This window comes from Emys orbicularis, chromosome 1 (genome assembly GCF_028017835.1).
Source record: "Emys orbicularis isolate rEmyOrb1 chromosome 1, rEmyOrb1.hap1, whole genome shotgun sequence".
NCBI classification, from domain to species: domain Eukaryota; kingdom Metazoa; phylum Chordata; order Testudines; family Emydidae; genus Emys; species Emys orbicularis.
This window is the reverse complement of record NC_088683.1, coordinates 199,434,043-199,452,163: the sequence shown is the minus strand read 5'-3', so window position 1 is coordinate 199,452,163 and position 18,121 is coordinate 199,434,043. Positions and strand designations below refer to the sequence as shown.

The 18,121-nt window shown below is 42.4% G+C and overlaps 1 protein-coding gene across 1 annotated transcript in view; it reads right to left on the bottom strand.

The window, feature by feature from the left end:
• Nucleotides 1-18,121, bottom strand: part of MAP3K7CL (MAP3K7 C-terminal like) — a 98,284-nt gene that overhangs the window by 11,903 nt on the left and 68,260 nt on the right. The window contains exon 5 of the mRNA XM_065422585.1: nucleotides 10,425-10,540. Coding sequence (XP_065278657.1) covers nucleotides 10,425-10,540 — 116 coding nt within the window. The remainder of the gene's footprint in view (nucleotides 1-10,424; nucleotides 10,541-18,121) is intronic.

Genomic DNA, 18,121 nt, shown 5'->3' with positions numbered 1-18,121 from the left:
TCTGCCAAGTATTGGCTGCTGAGCACCCAGAAGAGGCCGAGGGCGATCTGGGTGCTGGCAGACATATGGCTGGCACACGTGGGGCTACATTGCTACACAGCAGCAACCCCTTGCCTTTAACCGTCCTCGTCGGACAATGATGGCTATCAGTCGTAGTATACTATTTTCTGCCAAGTATTGTCTGCTAAGCACCCAGAAAAGGCCGAGGGCGATCTGGGTGCTGGCAGACATGTGGCTGGCACACGTAGGGCTACATTGCTACACAGCAGCAACCCCTTGCCTTTTGGCAATAAATAGTATATTATGATTGGTATCCGTCATCGTCATACTGGTAAGCGCCCAGTATTTGCTGCCAAGCACCCAGAAAATGCCGAGGGCTATCAGTCATGCTGCTCTGTCGTCTTAAGATGTAAAAAATAGATTTGTTCTGTATTCATTTCCTTCCCCCCTCCCTCCGTCAAATCAACGGCCCGCTAAACCCAGGCTTAGGAGTTCAATCTCTGGGGGGGGGGGGTGCATTCTGTGTGACAGTTGTTTGTATTTCTCCCTGATGCACAGCCACCTTTCTTGATTTTAATTCCCTGTACCTGTACGCCATGTCGTCACTCGCCCCTCCCTCCCTCCCTCCCTCCTTCCCCTGGTCTTTAGATACTAGTTTCGCACCTTTTTTCAGACCAGACGCCATAGCTATCACTGGGATCATGGATCCCGCTCAGATCACCGCGGCAATTATGAGCACTATGAACACCACGCGCATTGTCCTGGAGTATATGCAGAGCCTGGACATGCCAAAGCAAAACCGGGACCAGCCGAGGAGGAGGCGATTGCAGCGCAGCGACGACAGTGATGAGGAAATTGACATGGACATAGACCTCTCACAAGGCACAGGCCCCAGCAATGTGGAAATCATGGTGTTACTGGGGCAGGTTCATGCCGTGGAACGCCGATTCTGGGCCCGGGAAACAAGCACAGACTGGTGGGACCGCATCGTGTTGCAGGTCTGGGACGATGCCCAGTGGCTGCGAAACTTTCGCATGCGTAAGGGCACTTTCATGGAACTTTGTGACTTGCTTTCCCCTGCCCTGAAGCGCCAGAATACCAGGATGAGAGCAGCCCTCACAGTTGAGAAGCGAGTGGCGATAGCCCTGTGGAAGCTTGCAACGCCAGACAGCTACCGGTCAGTCGGGAATCAATTTGGAGTGGGCAAATCTACTGTGGGGGCTGCTGTGAGCCAAGTTGCCAGGGCAATGAGAGACCTGGTGATATCAAGGGTAGTGACTCTGGGAAACGTGCAGGACATAGTGGATGGCTTTGCTGCAATGGGATTCCCAAACTGTGGTGGGGCGATAGACGGAACCCATATCGCTATCTTGGCACCGGCGCACCAAGCCACCGAGTACATAAACCGCAAGGGGTACTTTTCAATGCTGCTGCAAGCCCTGGTGGATCACAAGGGATGTTTCACTGACATCAACGTGGGCTGGCCGGGAAGGGTACATGATGCTCGCGTCTTCAGGCACTCTGTTCTGTTTCGAAAGCTGGAGGAAGGGACTTTCTTCCCGGACCAGAAAATAACCGTTGGGGATGTTGAAATGCCTATCGTGATCCTTGGGGACCCAGCCTACCCCTTAATGCCATGGCTCATGAAGCCGTACACAGGCAGCCTGGACAGGAGTCAGGACCTGTTCAACTACAGGCTGAGCAAGTGCTGAATGGTGGTGGAATGTGCATTTGGGCGTTTAAAAGCGCGCTGGCGCAGCTTACTGACTCGCTCAGACCTCAGCGAAAAGAATATCCCCATTGTTATTGCTGCTTGCTGTGCGCTCCACAATATCTGTGAGAGTAAGGGGGAGACATTTATGGCGGGGTGGGAGGTAGAGGCAAATCGCCTGGCCGCTGATTACGCGCAGCCAGACACCAGGTCGGTTAGAGCAGCACAGCAGGGCGCGGTGCGCATCAGAGAAGCTTTGAAAACTAGTTTTGTGACTGGCCAGGCTACGGTGTGAAACTTCTGTTTGTTTCTCCTTGATGAAATCTCCGCACCCCCACCCACCCGGTTAACTCTACTTCCCTGTAAACCAAGCACCCCACCCTCCCCTACCCTCCCCTCTTCAAGCACCACTTGCAGAGGCAATAAAGTCATTATTACTTCACATTCATGCATTCTTTATTAATTCATCCCACAACTAGGGGGATAATTGCCAAGGTAGCCCGGGATGGGTGGGGGAGGAGGGAAGGAAAAGGACACACTGCACTTTAAAACTTTAAAACTTATTGCTCTGGAAATCATCTAGGCTGGAGTGACTGGGTGGCCGGAGGCCCCCCCACCGTGTTCTTGGGCGTCTGGGTGAGGAGGCAATGGGACTTGGGGAGGAGGGCTGTTGGTTACAGAGGGGCTGTAGCGGCGGTCTCTGCTCCTGCTGCCTTTCCTGCAGCTCAACCATACGCAGGAGCATATCAGTTTGATGCTCCAGCAGCCGGAGCATCGACTCTTGCTTTCTGTTTACAAGCTGACGCCACTTCTCCTCTTCAGCCCGCGTTTCAGCACGCAACCTCTGCTCTTCAGCCTGCCACCTCTCCTCTCGCTCATATTGGGCTTTTCTAAAATCAGTCATTGACTGCCTCCACGCATTCTGCTGTGCTCTGTCAGCGTGGGAGGCAGTCTGTAGTTCAGTGAACATTTCGTCACGCGTCCTTCGCTTCCGTTTTCGAATATTCACTAGCCTCTGTGAAGGTGAAACATTTGCAGCTGGTGGAGGAGAAGGGAGAGGTGGTTAAAAAAGATACATTTTAGAGAACAATGGGTACAGTCTTTCACGTTAGATTTTGCTGTTCACATCACACAGCACATGTGCTTTCGTTACAAGGTCGCATTTTTCCTCTTATATTGAGAGCCTGCAGGTTTGGTGTGAGAGATCACTCACGCAGTGCCAGGCCACAGATTTCAGCTTGCAGGCAGCCATGGTAAGACACAGTCTTTTGGCTTTTTTAACCTTGTTAACAAGTGGGGATGGTTTAAAACAGTACTGCTCTCATTAACCATACCAAGCACCCGTTGGGTTGGCCATTTAAAATGGGTTTGCAATGTAAAAGGAGGGGCTGTGGTTTCAGGTTTAACATGCAGCACAAACCCAACTAACTCCCCTCCCACACACACCCAATTCTCTGGGATGGTCACTTCACCCCTCCCCCCCACCGCGTGGTTAACAGCGGGGAATATTTCTGTTCAGCAGAGCAGGAAGGGGCACCTCTGAATGTCCCCTTAATAAAATCGCCCCATTTCAACCAGGTGACCGTGAATGATATCACTCTCCTGAGGATAACAAAGAGCGATAAGGAATGGATGTTGTCTGCATGCCAGCAAACACCGGGACCATACGCTGCCATGCTTTGTTATGCAATGATTCCAGACTACGTGCTACTGGCCTGGCGTGGTAAAGTGTCCTACCATGGCGGACGGGATAAGGCAGCCCTCCCCAGAAACCTTTTGCAAAGGCTTTGGGAGTACATGAAGGAGAGCTTTCTGGAGATGTCCCTGGAGGATTTCCACTCCATCCCCATACACATTAACAGACTTTTCCAGTAGCTGTACTGGCCGCGATTGCCAGGGCAAATTAATCATTAATCATTAAACACACTTGCTTTTAAACCATGTGTAATATTTACAAAGGTACACTCACCAGAGGTCCCCTGTGTGCCCACAGGGTCTTGGGTGAGGTCGGGGGTTACTGGTTCCAGGTCCAGGGTGATAAACATATCCTGGCTGTTGGGGAAACCGGTTTCTCCGCTTCCTTGCTGCTGTGAGCTATCTATGTTCTCTCCATCCTCATCTTCCTCGTCCGCCGAACCCGCTTCCCTGTGTCTTTCTCCAGTGAGGGACTCATAGCACACGGTTGGGGTAGTGGTGGCTGCACCCCCTAGAATGGCATGCAGCTCCGCGTAGAAGCGGCATGTTTGCGGCTCAGCCCCGGACCTTCCGTTTGCTTCTCTGGATTTGTGGTAGGCTTGCCTTAGCTCCTTAATTTTCACGCGGCACTGCTGTGCGTCCCTGTTATGGCCTCTGTCCTTCATGGCCTTGGAGACCTTTTCTAATATTTTGCCATTTCTTTTACTGCTTCGGAGTTCGGCCAGCACTGATTCATCTCCCCAGATGGTGAGCAGATCCCGTACCTCCCGTTCAGTCCAGGCTGGAGCTCTTTTGCGATCCTGGGACTCCATCACGGTTACCTGTGCTGATGAGCTCTGCATGGTCACCTGTGCTCTCCACGCTGGGCAAACAGGAAATGAAATTCAAACGTTCGCGGGGCTTTTCCTGTCTACCTGGCCAGTGCATCTGAGTTGAGAGTGCTGTCCAGAGCGGTCACAATGAAGCACTGTGGGATAGCTCCCGGAGGCCAATAACGTCGAATTCCGTCCACACTAACCCAATTCCGACCCCCTAAGGCCGATTTTATCGCTAATCCCCTCGTCGGAGGTGGTGTAAAGAAACCGGTTTAAAGGGCCCTTTAAGTCGAAAGAAAGGGCTTCGTCGTGTAAACGTGTCCAGGCTTAATTCGATTTAACGCGGCTAAAGTCGACCTAAACTCGTAGTGTAGACCAGGCCTCAGGCTCAGGCTGCAGGACTATAAAATTGCAGTGTAGATGTTCAGGTTGGTCCAAACTCCAGGACCCCACATCAGGGGGTGGGTCCCTGAATTTGGAATCCAGCCCAAATGACTACACTGCAATTTCAGAGCCCTGAAGCCCAAGCCTGAGTCAGCTGACAAGGGCCAGGTGCAGGTGTTTTATTGCAGAGTAGGCAATGGCTAAGCCTCAAATGGCTACTAAGAATATCCAGAACTTATAACAGCAATTTTTTAAAAAAAATAATCAAGGTCTGTGGGAGGGATATAAACCCAGATGCTTTGGCACATACACCTTCCTCTAACTATGGGAAATTAGAAGGAAACTTTCCCTAAGGACAGATTATCCCATAAATATGTCCTTGCAGAGTTTCTTCCTCTGAAGTAGCTGGTACTGGCCATTATTGGAGCCAGAAAAATGGATTACATGGACTACTAAACTGATCCAATATAGGAATTCCTATGTTCCCCGGGCAAACTGTTTTTGAAAATAGTTGCTAAGTGTTGCTTCTCTGAACTCTCTTAATGTGCCAGTAATCATCTGTGTCAAGGGTGGTTTAGCAGTATCCAGCGATGAGGATGAACACTAATAAAAGCATGGAAATCCCCCATCTTCAGTTCACCTGAATGTTTATACCACATAAAAGGTTTGTGTAAGCAGGCAGCCTTTTTTCTTTTTTTTTGGTGGGGACGGGGGTGAGGTGGTAGAAAAAGAGAGAGTGAACTAACGTGTAAGTCAGGGCATAAGCATACCCTCAACTAGGGGTCTACTACAATACACATAGAAGAAAGGAAGTGAAAAGGTATCCATGGCACAGAAAAGGGACAATCCTAGACCACATTTACTCCAGGCATGTGTTAGAATTGTTTGGGGGAGGAAAAAGATAAAACTGGCCAGAGCTAATAATACAAAATATAGCTAGCAACCAAGACAACTCTAATATTTAACTGCATAATCCAGGGTCATTAGCTAGTAATAGTAATGTAATAAGTGCCCAAAATAACCAGCCATCCTATCCCTTTCACCCAAAATTAGAGATCTAACACATCTGTCATGGAAATATAAGAAGTTACAGGAACATAAATTAAATTACATTCACTGATCTAAGTGTGGTGTATTCTTGCCTCCACACCCCTTTCTTCCTTTTCTATCTCTTCTTCCATTTCAGGTTGAGTTTGTCCCTTGCCCTACATATCAGAACAAATTCTCTGCTGGTGTAAATGGGCAGAATTCAAATGAAGTCAGAGCTGTGCCCATTTACAGCATGTTCTCCCACCAGTCTTGCCCTTTGTTCTACCCTATAATTCTCATTTTTTGATCCCCTCATCCTATCCCTCTCTCTCACTCCCTCTTCCTCATGAGGTAACTGCGTTCATTGCTCCCACACCTACCATGGATTGTGCTCTTACTATCTGCCTCTCCCACAAAGAAAATGGGGCAAAAAGACTCCTGCTGTGGAGTGCAGCAGTCAGTGTTAGTCCAATTCACCACCTCCCTTTATAGCTTTGTGCTCCTGCCTCCCCCTGCATTCTGTAGTGAAAAGCACATTGCAAAGGAAGAGGGTCTGAGGGCAGGAAGAGAAGGCAGCCAGGAGAGGGCCCCTAAGCAACAGGAGGCCAAAAGAGACACGCCAGCTGGTGCTAACTTCTTAGCACTGGCTGGTGGGCTAGCATGCAGGACAAAAGTGCAAACCAAGATTGTTAACTGCCCTGCATTTGCTCTAGGTCCCTGGAAAGAAGAGAAGGCAAGAGAGAAATTACACATTATTTATCTACCATATTTCTAAGGCATCTGTCACTTTGGTATGTAAACAAAGTTATAAAGAAAGCATTTTATAAAATAACCCTTTTCAGCTGTAGTTATTCAAATGTGCTTGTGGCACTGACATCTATTTATGCTTATGATTGTTTTGATATCATCATGATATGATTAAGTTCCCTCCTTGATAAATTCTGATCTGTGCAATAGCGCTAATTTACCATGTGATCTTTACTGGTCTGCAAATATTTTTTTAGAAGTAACAATGTGGAGTATTCTGTTTAGAGCAGACTATCATCTTGTTCAATATTTTGAACACAGAGTTTTGTATCATCAGGCTTCCTGGCAGTATGCGTTGCCAGGTAGTGTTTGACCTTTGCATTCCACAGATAAACTAATCTGTGGAGAGGAAGTTAAGAATGCTGGCAGGGTAGCCATCTAACATAAGATCTCTTGGCCTCAGTAAAAATGTGAACTGAGTGGAAGAAGAATATTGCACAAGTTACTATTTGTTCAAAATAAAAGGGAGAAATCATGTGTGTATTTATCAGTTTATTGTATTCAATATTTACAAGCAAGGATTATATTTACCTGGCATATTACACTATTATGAATCCACATTTCCACAAAAGGAAGGTTAAAATTTGATAATATTTTGTAGTAAAGTTGGGACATCTGCTGTAGTCCCTAAACTGGTGAAGTTTCAGAAAGCTCAGAAAAGACTCCATTTTTGAACTTCTGTCATTCAGACAGACTTTTCACTCCAGCCCACTTCTTTTTAGAAGAGACAAAACATCCCTTTCTTTTAATTTATGGAATATTTAATATCCCATTTCATCCCAGCCAGTGTGATCCACTCTAGTCTATTAAATTTCAGCAAATACCCCCACTTATATCTTGTTCCCTGTAACTTTCAAACTGTTTTTGTCTAGAACAGTATTGTACTATCCAAAAAACTAGTCAACAGGCCAAAAATCATTTTCTCCTCCTCCTTTTTTAGATTAAATGAATTGAGAGCTAGTAAAAGGTGCTGGACTGACATCCTTATCTGTCTAGGCATTTCTAATGCACCCACCACCATGGTATCTAGGTATCATGTATATTATTAGGAGGCATATAACAATAGTCCAGAAAGAAATTACATAGCCACTCTTGCTTGGATATATTTTTGTATATATATTTGGAAATCTCCAGCATTAAACATTTCTTATGTGCCTATTGTCATAGTATCTGTATATATATAACTCTGTTCCCAAAAGACAAATTTCATTCTATCATATGCAATAAACTATTTTTAAAAGATTTTTATTAAAGAAAAACCTCAAAGTCTCAAGTGTGTTTTGCTTGAAAACGTGTGTAGTTCATTCAGGTATGTATCACTTGTAATAAAACATTTATATCAGCTTTCTGAAAAAATAAAAAAATAAGACCGCCTTTTTAAGCCTGGGTACCTAAAGGTACTTAAATCCATAATTTGATATATAAGTATCAGACTTGGATTTTCAGAGGTGCCAAGCATCAATGGCTCCCACTGAAATAATTTGGGTGCTAAATATGGATTATAAATATGTAACTGACTTTAGACAACCAAGTTTAGACAAGTTTCAACAACCAAGTTTAGACAAGTTTGAAAATTTTGGACTAATATCGGCGGTGGAACAGATAAATAGTCTCAATTTCTTCCCATCTAAAGTTACAAAAATACATTGTTAGCACTTACATATTATGTTATTAATTTTAATTTTGAATTCTTTTCCTTGTTTTAGATCTACTCACAATAAATCAGTTCCATTCAACTTCTGGACCAAACCTTCACCACTTGTGGCCCAAATCACAATAAATGCATATATCGAAATTTGCACACACAACCATACACTTGGACATGCAGACATTTATTTTACACATGCATATTTGTATTTGCTCATCCAGAGGCAGGTTATGCTTGTGCAACTTAGGTGGACAGTTTTGAAAATCTGTCAGTTTTAGGATCCCAAATTCAATAATCTTTTAAATCATGGAAAGATTTGTTGGATTTTTTCATGCCATTTGGTCCATCCTCCACCTTTAGTACAAAGAATATGGCTTTTCCTACCCTACATATACTTTAAATATACTGACATTGGTGGTACATCCTGACCAACTACTAATGCCAAACAGTCTCTACCTCACCTATGCACAAAAACCAATTTGTCTCAAAACAGAAATTATAATTTGTTCTGAAAACAATTCTTAAAGATCAAACTATGGGCTCTAACAGTGCATAAAGGACCACATTCTGGAATGTATCCTTAATATCATAGCTCTCTCAGCTGGCCTCAGCTAGCAATCATATCTGTCAGGCAATAAAATACCTGTATGGCTTAATGCAGGAGGAAAAAAATAAGAAATTGCTGCAAAAATCATTGGAATTAGTAGAAAAATCCCTGCTAGTAGGAAGTTTGTTCAGGTAATAACTGAGACCCCAGTCCTATGATTGCCCTTTGATGGCAGATACCTGCATCCTTACAGGGGATTCTGCAAGAAGGGCAGGTGTTCACTCATCTGGACCCACTTGCAGGTCTGGGGCTTAAAATCTTAACATTTTTTACAGTTGGGTCTCTGATCATACCTCACCTTCTTACATGACTTCAAAAGGAATCTCCTGAGTTGGGGTAATTGAGGCAGAAAATTATGCTTTTGTTGCCCTGAGGAAAATCCAAAGTCCCATAGCATCAGAATTAATGGTTTGTTAAAGAAGGATGTATCTCTTGAATTAGCTTTTTACCTCTGACTCCACCCCAATCCAAGGCTTGGTGAAACACAGCTACAACAAAAAGGGCTTTTTCTGTGGGATGGCTGACCTTTTGTTAAAATAAAATCCAAATACCATACAACAGAAATGGAAAGTACAGTAGATTAAGGATCTACTTAGAGTATTATTTTCAACTGAATTATTCTCACTCTTTTGCTCTTCACTGAAAATGCCGAATCATTCTGGTTGTCAATGTCTGGCATTTGATTTAACATTAACTACACCTTGGAAGAATCCAATTAGCGTCAAAAATTTTTGTTTAATCTGTTTATATAATTGTGGTGATCAACAACTGAGCACCATGCCATAAAGTCAATGCAAACCATTACTATAAACAGGATGGAGCCAGTGAGAATAAACCATCAAATGGATCAGAAAGGTCAGGCAAGAGAATAAACTTAATGTAACTCAGGCAAACCACCCTGCCAGGCAAAAGGAAAACAGAAAAAGAAAAGGAGTAGTCAGGAAATGAAACACAAAACAACTGGACAGAGAGGGACCGAAAAAATGGTCAAAGGTAGATATGCCATAATAAATGGGTCTTCCAGAAGGCTTGTCTACATGCAAGGTTGCAATAGTTTAAAATCACACCTTAAATTAAACTACAAATCACAGGGTCCACACTGTCTTTGCACAGGTTTAACTAAAGTTAATTAAAAACAAATTTAAGCTATACAGAACTAAATCATTCTTAAAACTGAAATAAGGGTGTCTACGCAGGGGATTGCACTAGTTTAGACTGGTGCAAGTATGTGTGAATAAGGCCATACAGTGTCCTAAAAGCAGCCAATAAAGGGATTCTGGTGGATGTCCTTCAGTGGACAGTTGCATAATTGAGAGCCCTGGACAGTTAAAGTTCTGCTCTCGTCCTGGTCATGGCCGAACCTTAGGACAGAGAGACGGCCTGCTCTGTCCAATTGCAGATGTCCCAGGCAGGGGAATAGGGTCACAAAGACCTTCTGGCTTAGATTACGAAGGATTTCTATAGATCAAGATCTTGAATGTTAGCTTCCTTACTCAAACTTTTACTCTTTTAGTCTCTTTACTCAAACAAAAATACCATTTTTCTTTAATACCTACTTCTGGCAGCATTTTCCACTTTTCCTTCACTAACCTAGAAATCATATTCCATGTGAATGGTTCTGTAGTAATTTTAAAATAATTATGAAAGTTTTTCTTCATGCAAATTACACTTCTTTTCCTTTGAACGTATAAGTAAATACTGAGGTTTCTTTGGAGAAAAGTTACTTACTTTCTTTCTTCCAGCAGTGCAATTTCCTTTTTGACCTCATGATATTCTTCTGCTATTTGGCAGTGCTGTTTGAACACCTCCATAGATTCCGTAGAGTCATGGCAAGGAGGCAGAGGCTTCATAAACAGAAGGAAAAAAATAATCTAATGCTTCTGCATGTGACAAACATTAGAAATGAAATCTTGCCTATTTAAAAACCAAGATATGATTTGGGTCCAATCCTGTAGTCCTTATTTAGGGAAAACATCTATTTACTACAAGGACTGCAGGACCAGACCAAATGTTATTACTGTTATTTCCCATCTGTCACATGTAAACATAAACCTTTTAACCTTTCAAGTATTTTCATAATTTTCCTTGCCACCTTTGCAAGCCATCAGTGAAATTTGGATTAGAAGAAGGATATTCTCCCTATACAACATCTTCGTCAGATACAGTGAAGTAATAATGCTAAATCTGGGGCACCAGTTATATCCACACCACAATATAAAATATGGTATTTATAATTTCACTGCAGAATCAAGCAGAAAATTAATTTGAGTTGAGGGTGGGAAGAGCTCTAATTCAAACATAAACACCTATAAGATTAGAAAAGGGTACACCGAGGAACCATTGGCTAACTAGTTTTGTTTTCATATACATGCTTCCCTCCCCCCCCCCCCCCACTTTATGGAACATGGTCTTATAGTTAAAGAACACCACTGTCAGCCAGAAGATCTGGGACCGAGTTTTGCAATTTACTTCCAGGGAGCCAGAATTTCAACCCTAGCCTCTATCCCATCTCTGCCACAGCCTTTGATGTGACCTTGGGCAAGTTTCTCTCTCTGTGTCTCAGTTTTCACAACTGCAAAAGGAAACAGACAGTACTTACCTAAGGGCTGAGGTGAGGCTTAATTCACTAATATTTGTGAAGTCTTTTGAGTTCCAGTGATGGAAGGTGCTGTTGAAGTGCAAAACTATGAGGACAATGAAAACATTTCTTTAAGAGTATTCAGATAATAGGGACCCAATTGTCCACCATTGAAAGTAATGGGAGTTTTGCCACTGACTTCACTCTATGCAGTCCCTATATTAGTACAGCAAGTTGTTTTTAAAAGAAGAATGCAAACTTTGGAAATCCACTATTGTAAATACAGCAAATAAAAATATCCCACCCTGAGACTCCTCTCAAGAATTAAAACGAACGTGTTGAAAGTACAATTTGGGGAAGTGGAGGTTGATGGGTATTGCTCCTTCTAAAAAAATGCAACTTAATTCAGACATCAGAGATGAGCTTCACACTTTGTCCATAATACTTGTAGGAAATTTAATATTTTTCAATTGGTAGCCATGAATTAATCAACTGCACATGAATGCCACATAACATGATCATGCCACCTGTTTAAATCAAAAGGAAACACTTAAAAATAATTCTTCTACTGTCCTGCTAAGGAGCATCCAATTGCCCTCTGGAATAAAAGTGAATCTATTTCTACCCCTCATTGCTCTATTTGGACTCTTCTATTTAGGGAGGAATATGCTTTCAGTGACTATGGCAGGAATGGCAGCGCACTGGTACTTCGGTTATTCCTATTCCTGACTCTGAAATCTTTTGCTGTAGCTAAAGTTACAAAGCATAGTTTTGATTAAATCTACTTACAGAGAAAGAACAAAAGGGTTTTTACTTAATAATGAGTCTCTTTCAGATGTGCCTTAATGAAGAAAAATGGTTGATGTGATGCAGGCCATTTGAATTAATTGTAAGTGGTATGTAGTTTTTAAGAAATGTGGATGTACAAACATTCATTTTCAATACAACATGAGTTCTGACAGTTTAAATTAAGACATTTATAACAATACTGCTGTGAACAAGTTGTTTTTAAGAAACAGCTTTGAGTTCAGGTGAGGTCAGAGCCCCAGAGAGAGAGTTCCTCATTCCTCAGGACATCCAAGGGAATGAGGACAGACACAGGGACGGATTTTAAATGGCAGGCCACAACTTAGATGAAAATTTAACACTGGAGAGAGGCACTATCTGCCCTATCTCACACAAGGCATTTCAGGAGGGTCCATCGCGGTGTTTACAGGGCATCTATCATAGAGCTCATAACTCAGGGTAGACTCTCCACTGCCTACCCCAAGGATTCACCTTGCTCTGCTGAATCCCCTACACTTCCACAGTATGAAGGGGACAGAAGGTACCAAAGAGGTACCCCGGTCTGCAACGACTTCAGGTATTCCTTATTCCATAGACCTGGGTTCCACCAGTGAAATCCCATATCTCTTATCTGACACAACTGCTGCAAATTGGGATGAACTAACACTCTTAGAATTCCTCACATTAAATTCCTACATCTTATACAGAAGTCATTAAGCACCTCCGCCATTTCCACATTTTCTGTTATTTTCCCCACCTCAGTGAGTAACGGGCCTACCCTGTCCATGGTCTTCCTCTTGCTTCTAATGTATTTGTAGAATGTTTTCTTGCTACCCTTTATGTCTCTAGCTAGTTTGATCTCGTTTTGTGACCATCTGAGGACTTAAGAAAAGCCGTTACTAATAATGCTTGATTTATTTTTAAAGCTGCATTTGAGAGAGAATATTAAATTTTTTAATCTGAGGTTCCACAGAAGATAGAGAAGGCTTGTTATCACCTCCATCTCCCTTCCAACACAACATTATTCCCAAGAGTACCTTTTCTGCTTGACTTTTTATTTTATTTGTTTTCCATACTTTGCATCTAGCCACTGTACACTGAAATATGGACAATGTCAAACCAAGAGAATTTTATTGCAATAAGCTGCACGTTGGACAGCATGTACATTACATCATATCTGCTCATACACATGCTGGGCTAGGGGACCTATTTAGCAATCTTCTGTTATCCGGGGCAGTCACATTTCATTCTGCCTTTTTTATTTAATGAAACTAAACTGGCATGCAACTAAAGCTGGTTGAGAATTTTTGAAATTCCATCAAAACCTTTTTATTTTATTTTTTCTATTTTTGACAAGCTTACTGAGTAACTGAAATTTTTTGAGAACTTGAAATTTCAGGGAAAGGTATTTGCAAAAAGTTTCTACATTGTTCATGAAAAATAATTCTACCAGCTCTATATGAAATACAGGCAGACTTATTATTTGATAGCAAACTGCTCTCTATCAATCACAGGTAAAATGGGAGGTATAATGCTTTGTCCAACTCCCTGGCTGCCAACCAGAATGTTCAATTTAGCAGAGAGAGTTTATATGAGCCATAATTTGCTCTGGAATAATCTCTAAGTGCTCTAGCTCGGCAATCAAATTTGGTGGAAATGTTAATTTCCAGGTATTCCCATAGATGTTCACTATGCCTCTCTAGCATCACAGTGTGTTCTCAGCTATCATCCATGACTGAGAATAAGCAAACTTATCACTTTTGCCTAAAACTTTCTTGAACAGGGCCTTCCTTTCCCTTAGTGGGCCCTCAGGGTCTGTCAAGGCTCCTGTTTGTCTGCAATAAGTAATCTTTGTTAGTCTTCTTGAATGACATTCCACCATTTGTCCCCCAGCCCAAACTTTGTTTCCTACTTTCTTTTTGGGACGGTGTTGTCTTGTGTCTTTACAATTTAGGCCTGGTCCATACTAACCCCCCACTTCGAACTAAGATACGCAACTTCAGCTACGTTAATAACGTAGCTGAAGTCGAAGTACCTTAGTTCGAACTTACCGCGGGTCCAGACGCGGCAGGCAGGCTCCCCCATCGACTCTGTGTACTCCTCTCGCGGAGCAGGAGTACCGGTGTCGATGGCGAGCACTTCCGGGATCGATTTATCGCGTCTAGACAAGACGCGATAAATCGATCCCAGAAGATCAATTGCTTATCGCCGGACCCGGAGGTAAGTATAGACGTACCCTTAGAATCACCAAAACAAAGTGCTTTGTAAGAAGAAATTGGAATTTGAAACCAACACTATCATATTTCTTGCTATTTTGAGGATTGGATGTGCCACTACTTAATGTGCTAACTTTCTCATTTCAGTGATCATGTCGTAGGCTAGCTGGCTACTTAAAGAGAGTTAGATCCAGCCCCCCTGAGATAAATCAGCTGCCTCACAGCTGATGCTGTGAGGCTACAGATGAGGTGAAAACTTGATCACTTGGTCCTCACAAAAAAACTACAAGTAGCTCAGTTGAACCAGAAAGCTACACAGAGTGGGTAGGCTCTTGCAGGAGTCCCTAGGTCAGGGGAAAGAAACGGGTTTATGTATGACTCTCAGGCAGAAGCAGGGAGACTCGCCTTAACTCCCAGACAGAGGGCCTGTGGAGTGTGATCCTGCAGGGGGAGTAAATAAAATCTTCTGGAGGAACCTGAGTCAAGGGGAGGAAAGGATAGTTTGGTATACAGAACTTGTGTTATTTTGAAGAAATAAAAGAGAACCTCTGAAGAAAGGAGGACTGGAATCCTGTAACTGCAGAGTGTACTTTAGTGCACAGGCTGATTAGTTAGCCCACTGGCTTACCGGCCACTACTGCACCAAATTCATTACAGGGCAGGAGAGGTGCTGGGCATCTGGCATCACAAGTGCCATCTCTGGGGAAGGAAATGGGAAAACAAGCAAAGTTCTCTTTTTTGACCTGCAGAGGAGCATGGCAAGGAGATTCTGCTAAAATGTTTACTTGCAGAAAGGAGAAAGTATTTTTGATTTAGGCAAGAGGACAGAGAATTAATGAGGGAATAAATCTGTTACCACCAAGAAATGAGTCTACAGAGGCAAGTCCTGAAAGAACAAATGCAAGGGCAAAGGCCTCAAGCACCATTATCTCAAAGAAGCTATTGTAGTGGTTCAGCAAATATCATCATCTCACCTTCACAGAACAATGACACGTAATTATTAGTGTCCTGTTGGCTCCCAACAATGCATTTTCACAGCAATCCAACCTACTAAAGAGCAGGGAAAAAGAGAATGGGAATTCCCAGAACATGCATTTCTTGTCCTTAAAGTCTGTGCATTTTTTTGGTAATGTTTTGTTAGGTTGCACTGGCCACTGGTTGTGTCTGGCCTGCATATTAGAATACTTAATCAATTTGATTTACAGGATTTGTGTTGAGTCCAACAGGCATACTTTAGTTTATTCTCAATATAGTATCATTTCACTATGCCATACAGTTAATATATAAAAGCATATCTGCAACAAAAGATTTTAAAAAAACCACACGCAGCCACAAAGGAAACATTGTTATATTTAATAGCAGCAGTTGCCAACATTTAATCCTTCTTATTTTAGCGTCATCCAACCTCATTCCCTTGCACTGGCAAAATATGTGCCCACAGCAACTCTCATTTGGTTCACCGAGCTAATACAAGCAGCACTGACTAAAGTCACAGGTTCAGGTGATGTTGTCTGTCCAGCTGTGCCTAATTTGCGGCAAGGCCTAAAGCCTCCATAGTTTATTGAACACTCGGTCAGGCTTGCACAAACTTTGTACAGAATGCAACAGGCAGACATTCAGAGATCCTGTACTGTAACTGCATGTCATCAGTCCTTCTGTGTGAGGATACGTGCACTGTTTCTTTCAGTGTAGCAGGAAGCCAGGCAGGACGGCTTGGAGGAAGAGTCTAGGAAGAAGCTCCATAGCAAAGAAGAGAGAATCTTTTGGGATTATGCTGTTTTTCTTATTCTAATGAAGATGTTCATTGTTTGAAGAAAGCAACTTTCCGTGATTCTTTGCCATTGTCACCTGCCCCTTTGCACTTAACCTTTCAAATCCATAATACATCACCATCCTACACCCACCAAGTTTGTAGTTGAATTGTCCTAGTTTGGGTAGTTGGTCGCACTGCCAAACCCAAGTGTTCAAAAATCATGAGATTGGCTTTAAAACATGAGATTAATAATAATAATAAAACAAAACATTTTGGATTCTTTTTATTTACCTTCTGTTTGAGGGCCTTTAGGGTGCACTCAGGTCATGTTTTCAAGCTTTTCTCTGCAACCATGAGGGCTAGAAACTTTCATTAAAAAAAAATGCTGAGCTTCTCATAACTCCAGGAGCTGGGTCTTAAAGAAAAACACCAAATATTGTGAGACTCATGATAAAATCACGAGAGTTGACAACAGTGAGTTGGGATATAGTTTCTTAATTCAGGGAAGCAGTGGATACACAGGCTCACCGAGAATAAATGTGGGGACGAAGATTCCATTAATATAAATTTTGTTGGATAGCAGCAACACAGATGTGTCCGCTCCTGAAAAGCCTGGAGTTTATAAAAATGTTTGCATCATACACTGTGTCTGGCCTGCCTGTGTACACATATAGATATCAGCTAACCTGGATATGACTACACTGGAGCTGGAGGTGTAGTTCCAGCTTGGATAGATATACCTCTGTTCAAGCTAGTATGCTAAAAATAGAAGTGTAGCTGCAGCGGGATGGGCTAAATACATAGGGTGTTGAATGGGATCATACTTGCGGTGGCTAGCTGTCCTGCCGCCCTCACCACTGTAGCGTCTACTATTTTTAGTGCACTAGCTCAATCAGAGCTAGTGCAAGTATGTCTACCTCAGCTGGAAATTAGACTACCAGCTCCAGTATAGACATACTCTATGATCCATTAAGCTGGCATCACCATGATAGCCCTTTTTGTCAGATGTACCTCTGGGCTTGATGTGGAGGGACAGAATGGATATTTGGGTTCCCTCTACACATCCTGCATAGTTTGGGAAGCCCAGTAATGACCTCTTGTGCATTTGCCATGTTGATCACAATGCCCTGCAACATACCTCCGTAACAATAGCAACCACTATGTACCAAACTGATGACCAGGTAAGCGGTAACTAGCTTCCACTGTGCAACCATAATCCATCAATTAATTTTCCTCTAAAGTAATAGGATGGGTCAGATGATTGGTCTAGAAACTGTACTACCATGCTCAGGAGGAAGTGGAGAGACTTTGGATCTACTCTGGAGAGAGTTGGTTATTTTCTAGTCCTAGTACGGTGCCCCAATACTGTTGGTATGGATGTCTTATAAATGCTAACATTATAATGTTATTACTACAGAACAAATGGATAAGTTCATGGACTATTAAGTGCAAATATAGGATATTAAGGCACTTTTAGAATTAAGTGAATATTTAAAATTATAATGTACTTTTTACACCTTTGCAAAATAATTTGTACATCTTTATTCATGGTCACTACAATTTTAAGTGTCATTATAAAGGCTGAGAACAGACAGGACTGGCTACTAATTTTGTCTGTTACATACCAAGGAATCTCACAAAACCTGGATGACTGGGCAACAAAATGACACATGAAATTCAATGTTGATAAGTGCAAAGTAATGCACATTGGAAAACATAATCCTAAATATATATACAAAATGATGGGTTCTAAATTAGTTGTTACTACTCAAAAAAGAGATATTGGAGTAATTGTGGACAATTCTCTGAAAACATCTGTTTAATGTGCAGCAGCTGTCAAAAAAGCTAACAATGTTAGGAACCATTAGGAAAGGGATGGATAACAAGACAGAAAATATCATAATGCCACTACATAAATCCGTGGTACATCCCCACCTGAAATACTGCATGCATTTCTGGTTACTCTATCTCAAAAATATATATTAGAAATTGAAAAAGGTACAGAGAAGGGCAACAAAAATGATTAGGGGTATGGAACAGCTTCCATATGAGGAGAGTTTAAAAAGACTGGGACTGTTCATCTTAGAAAAGA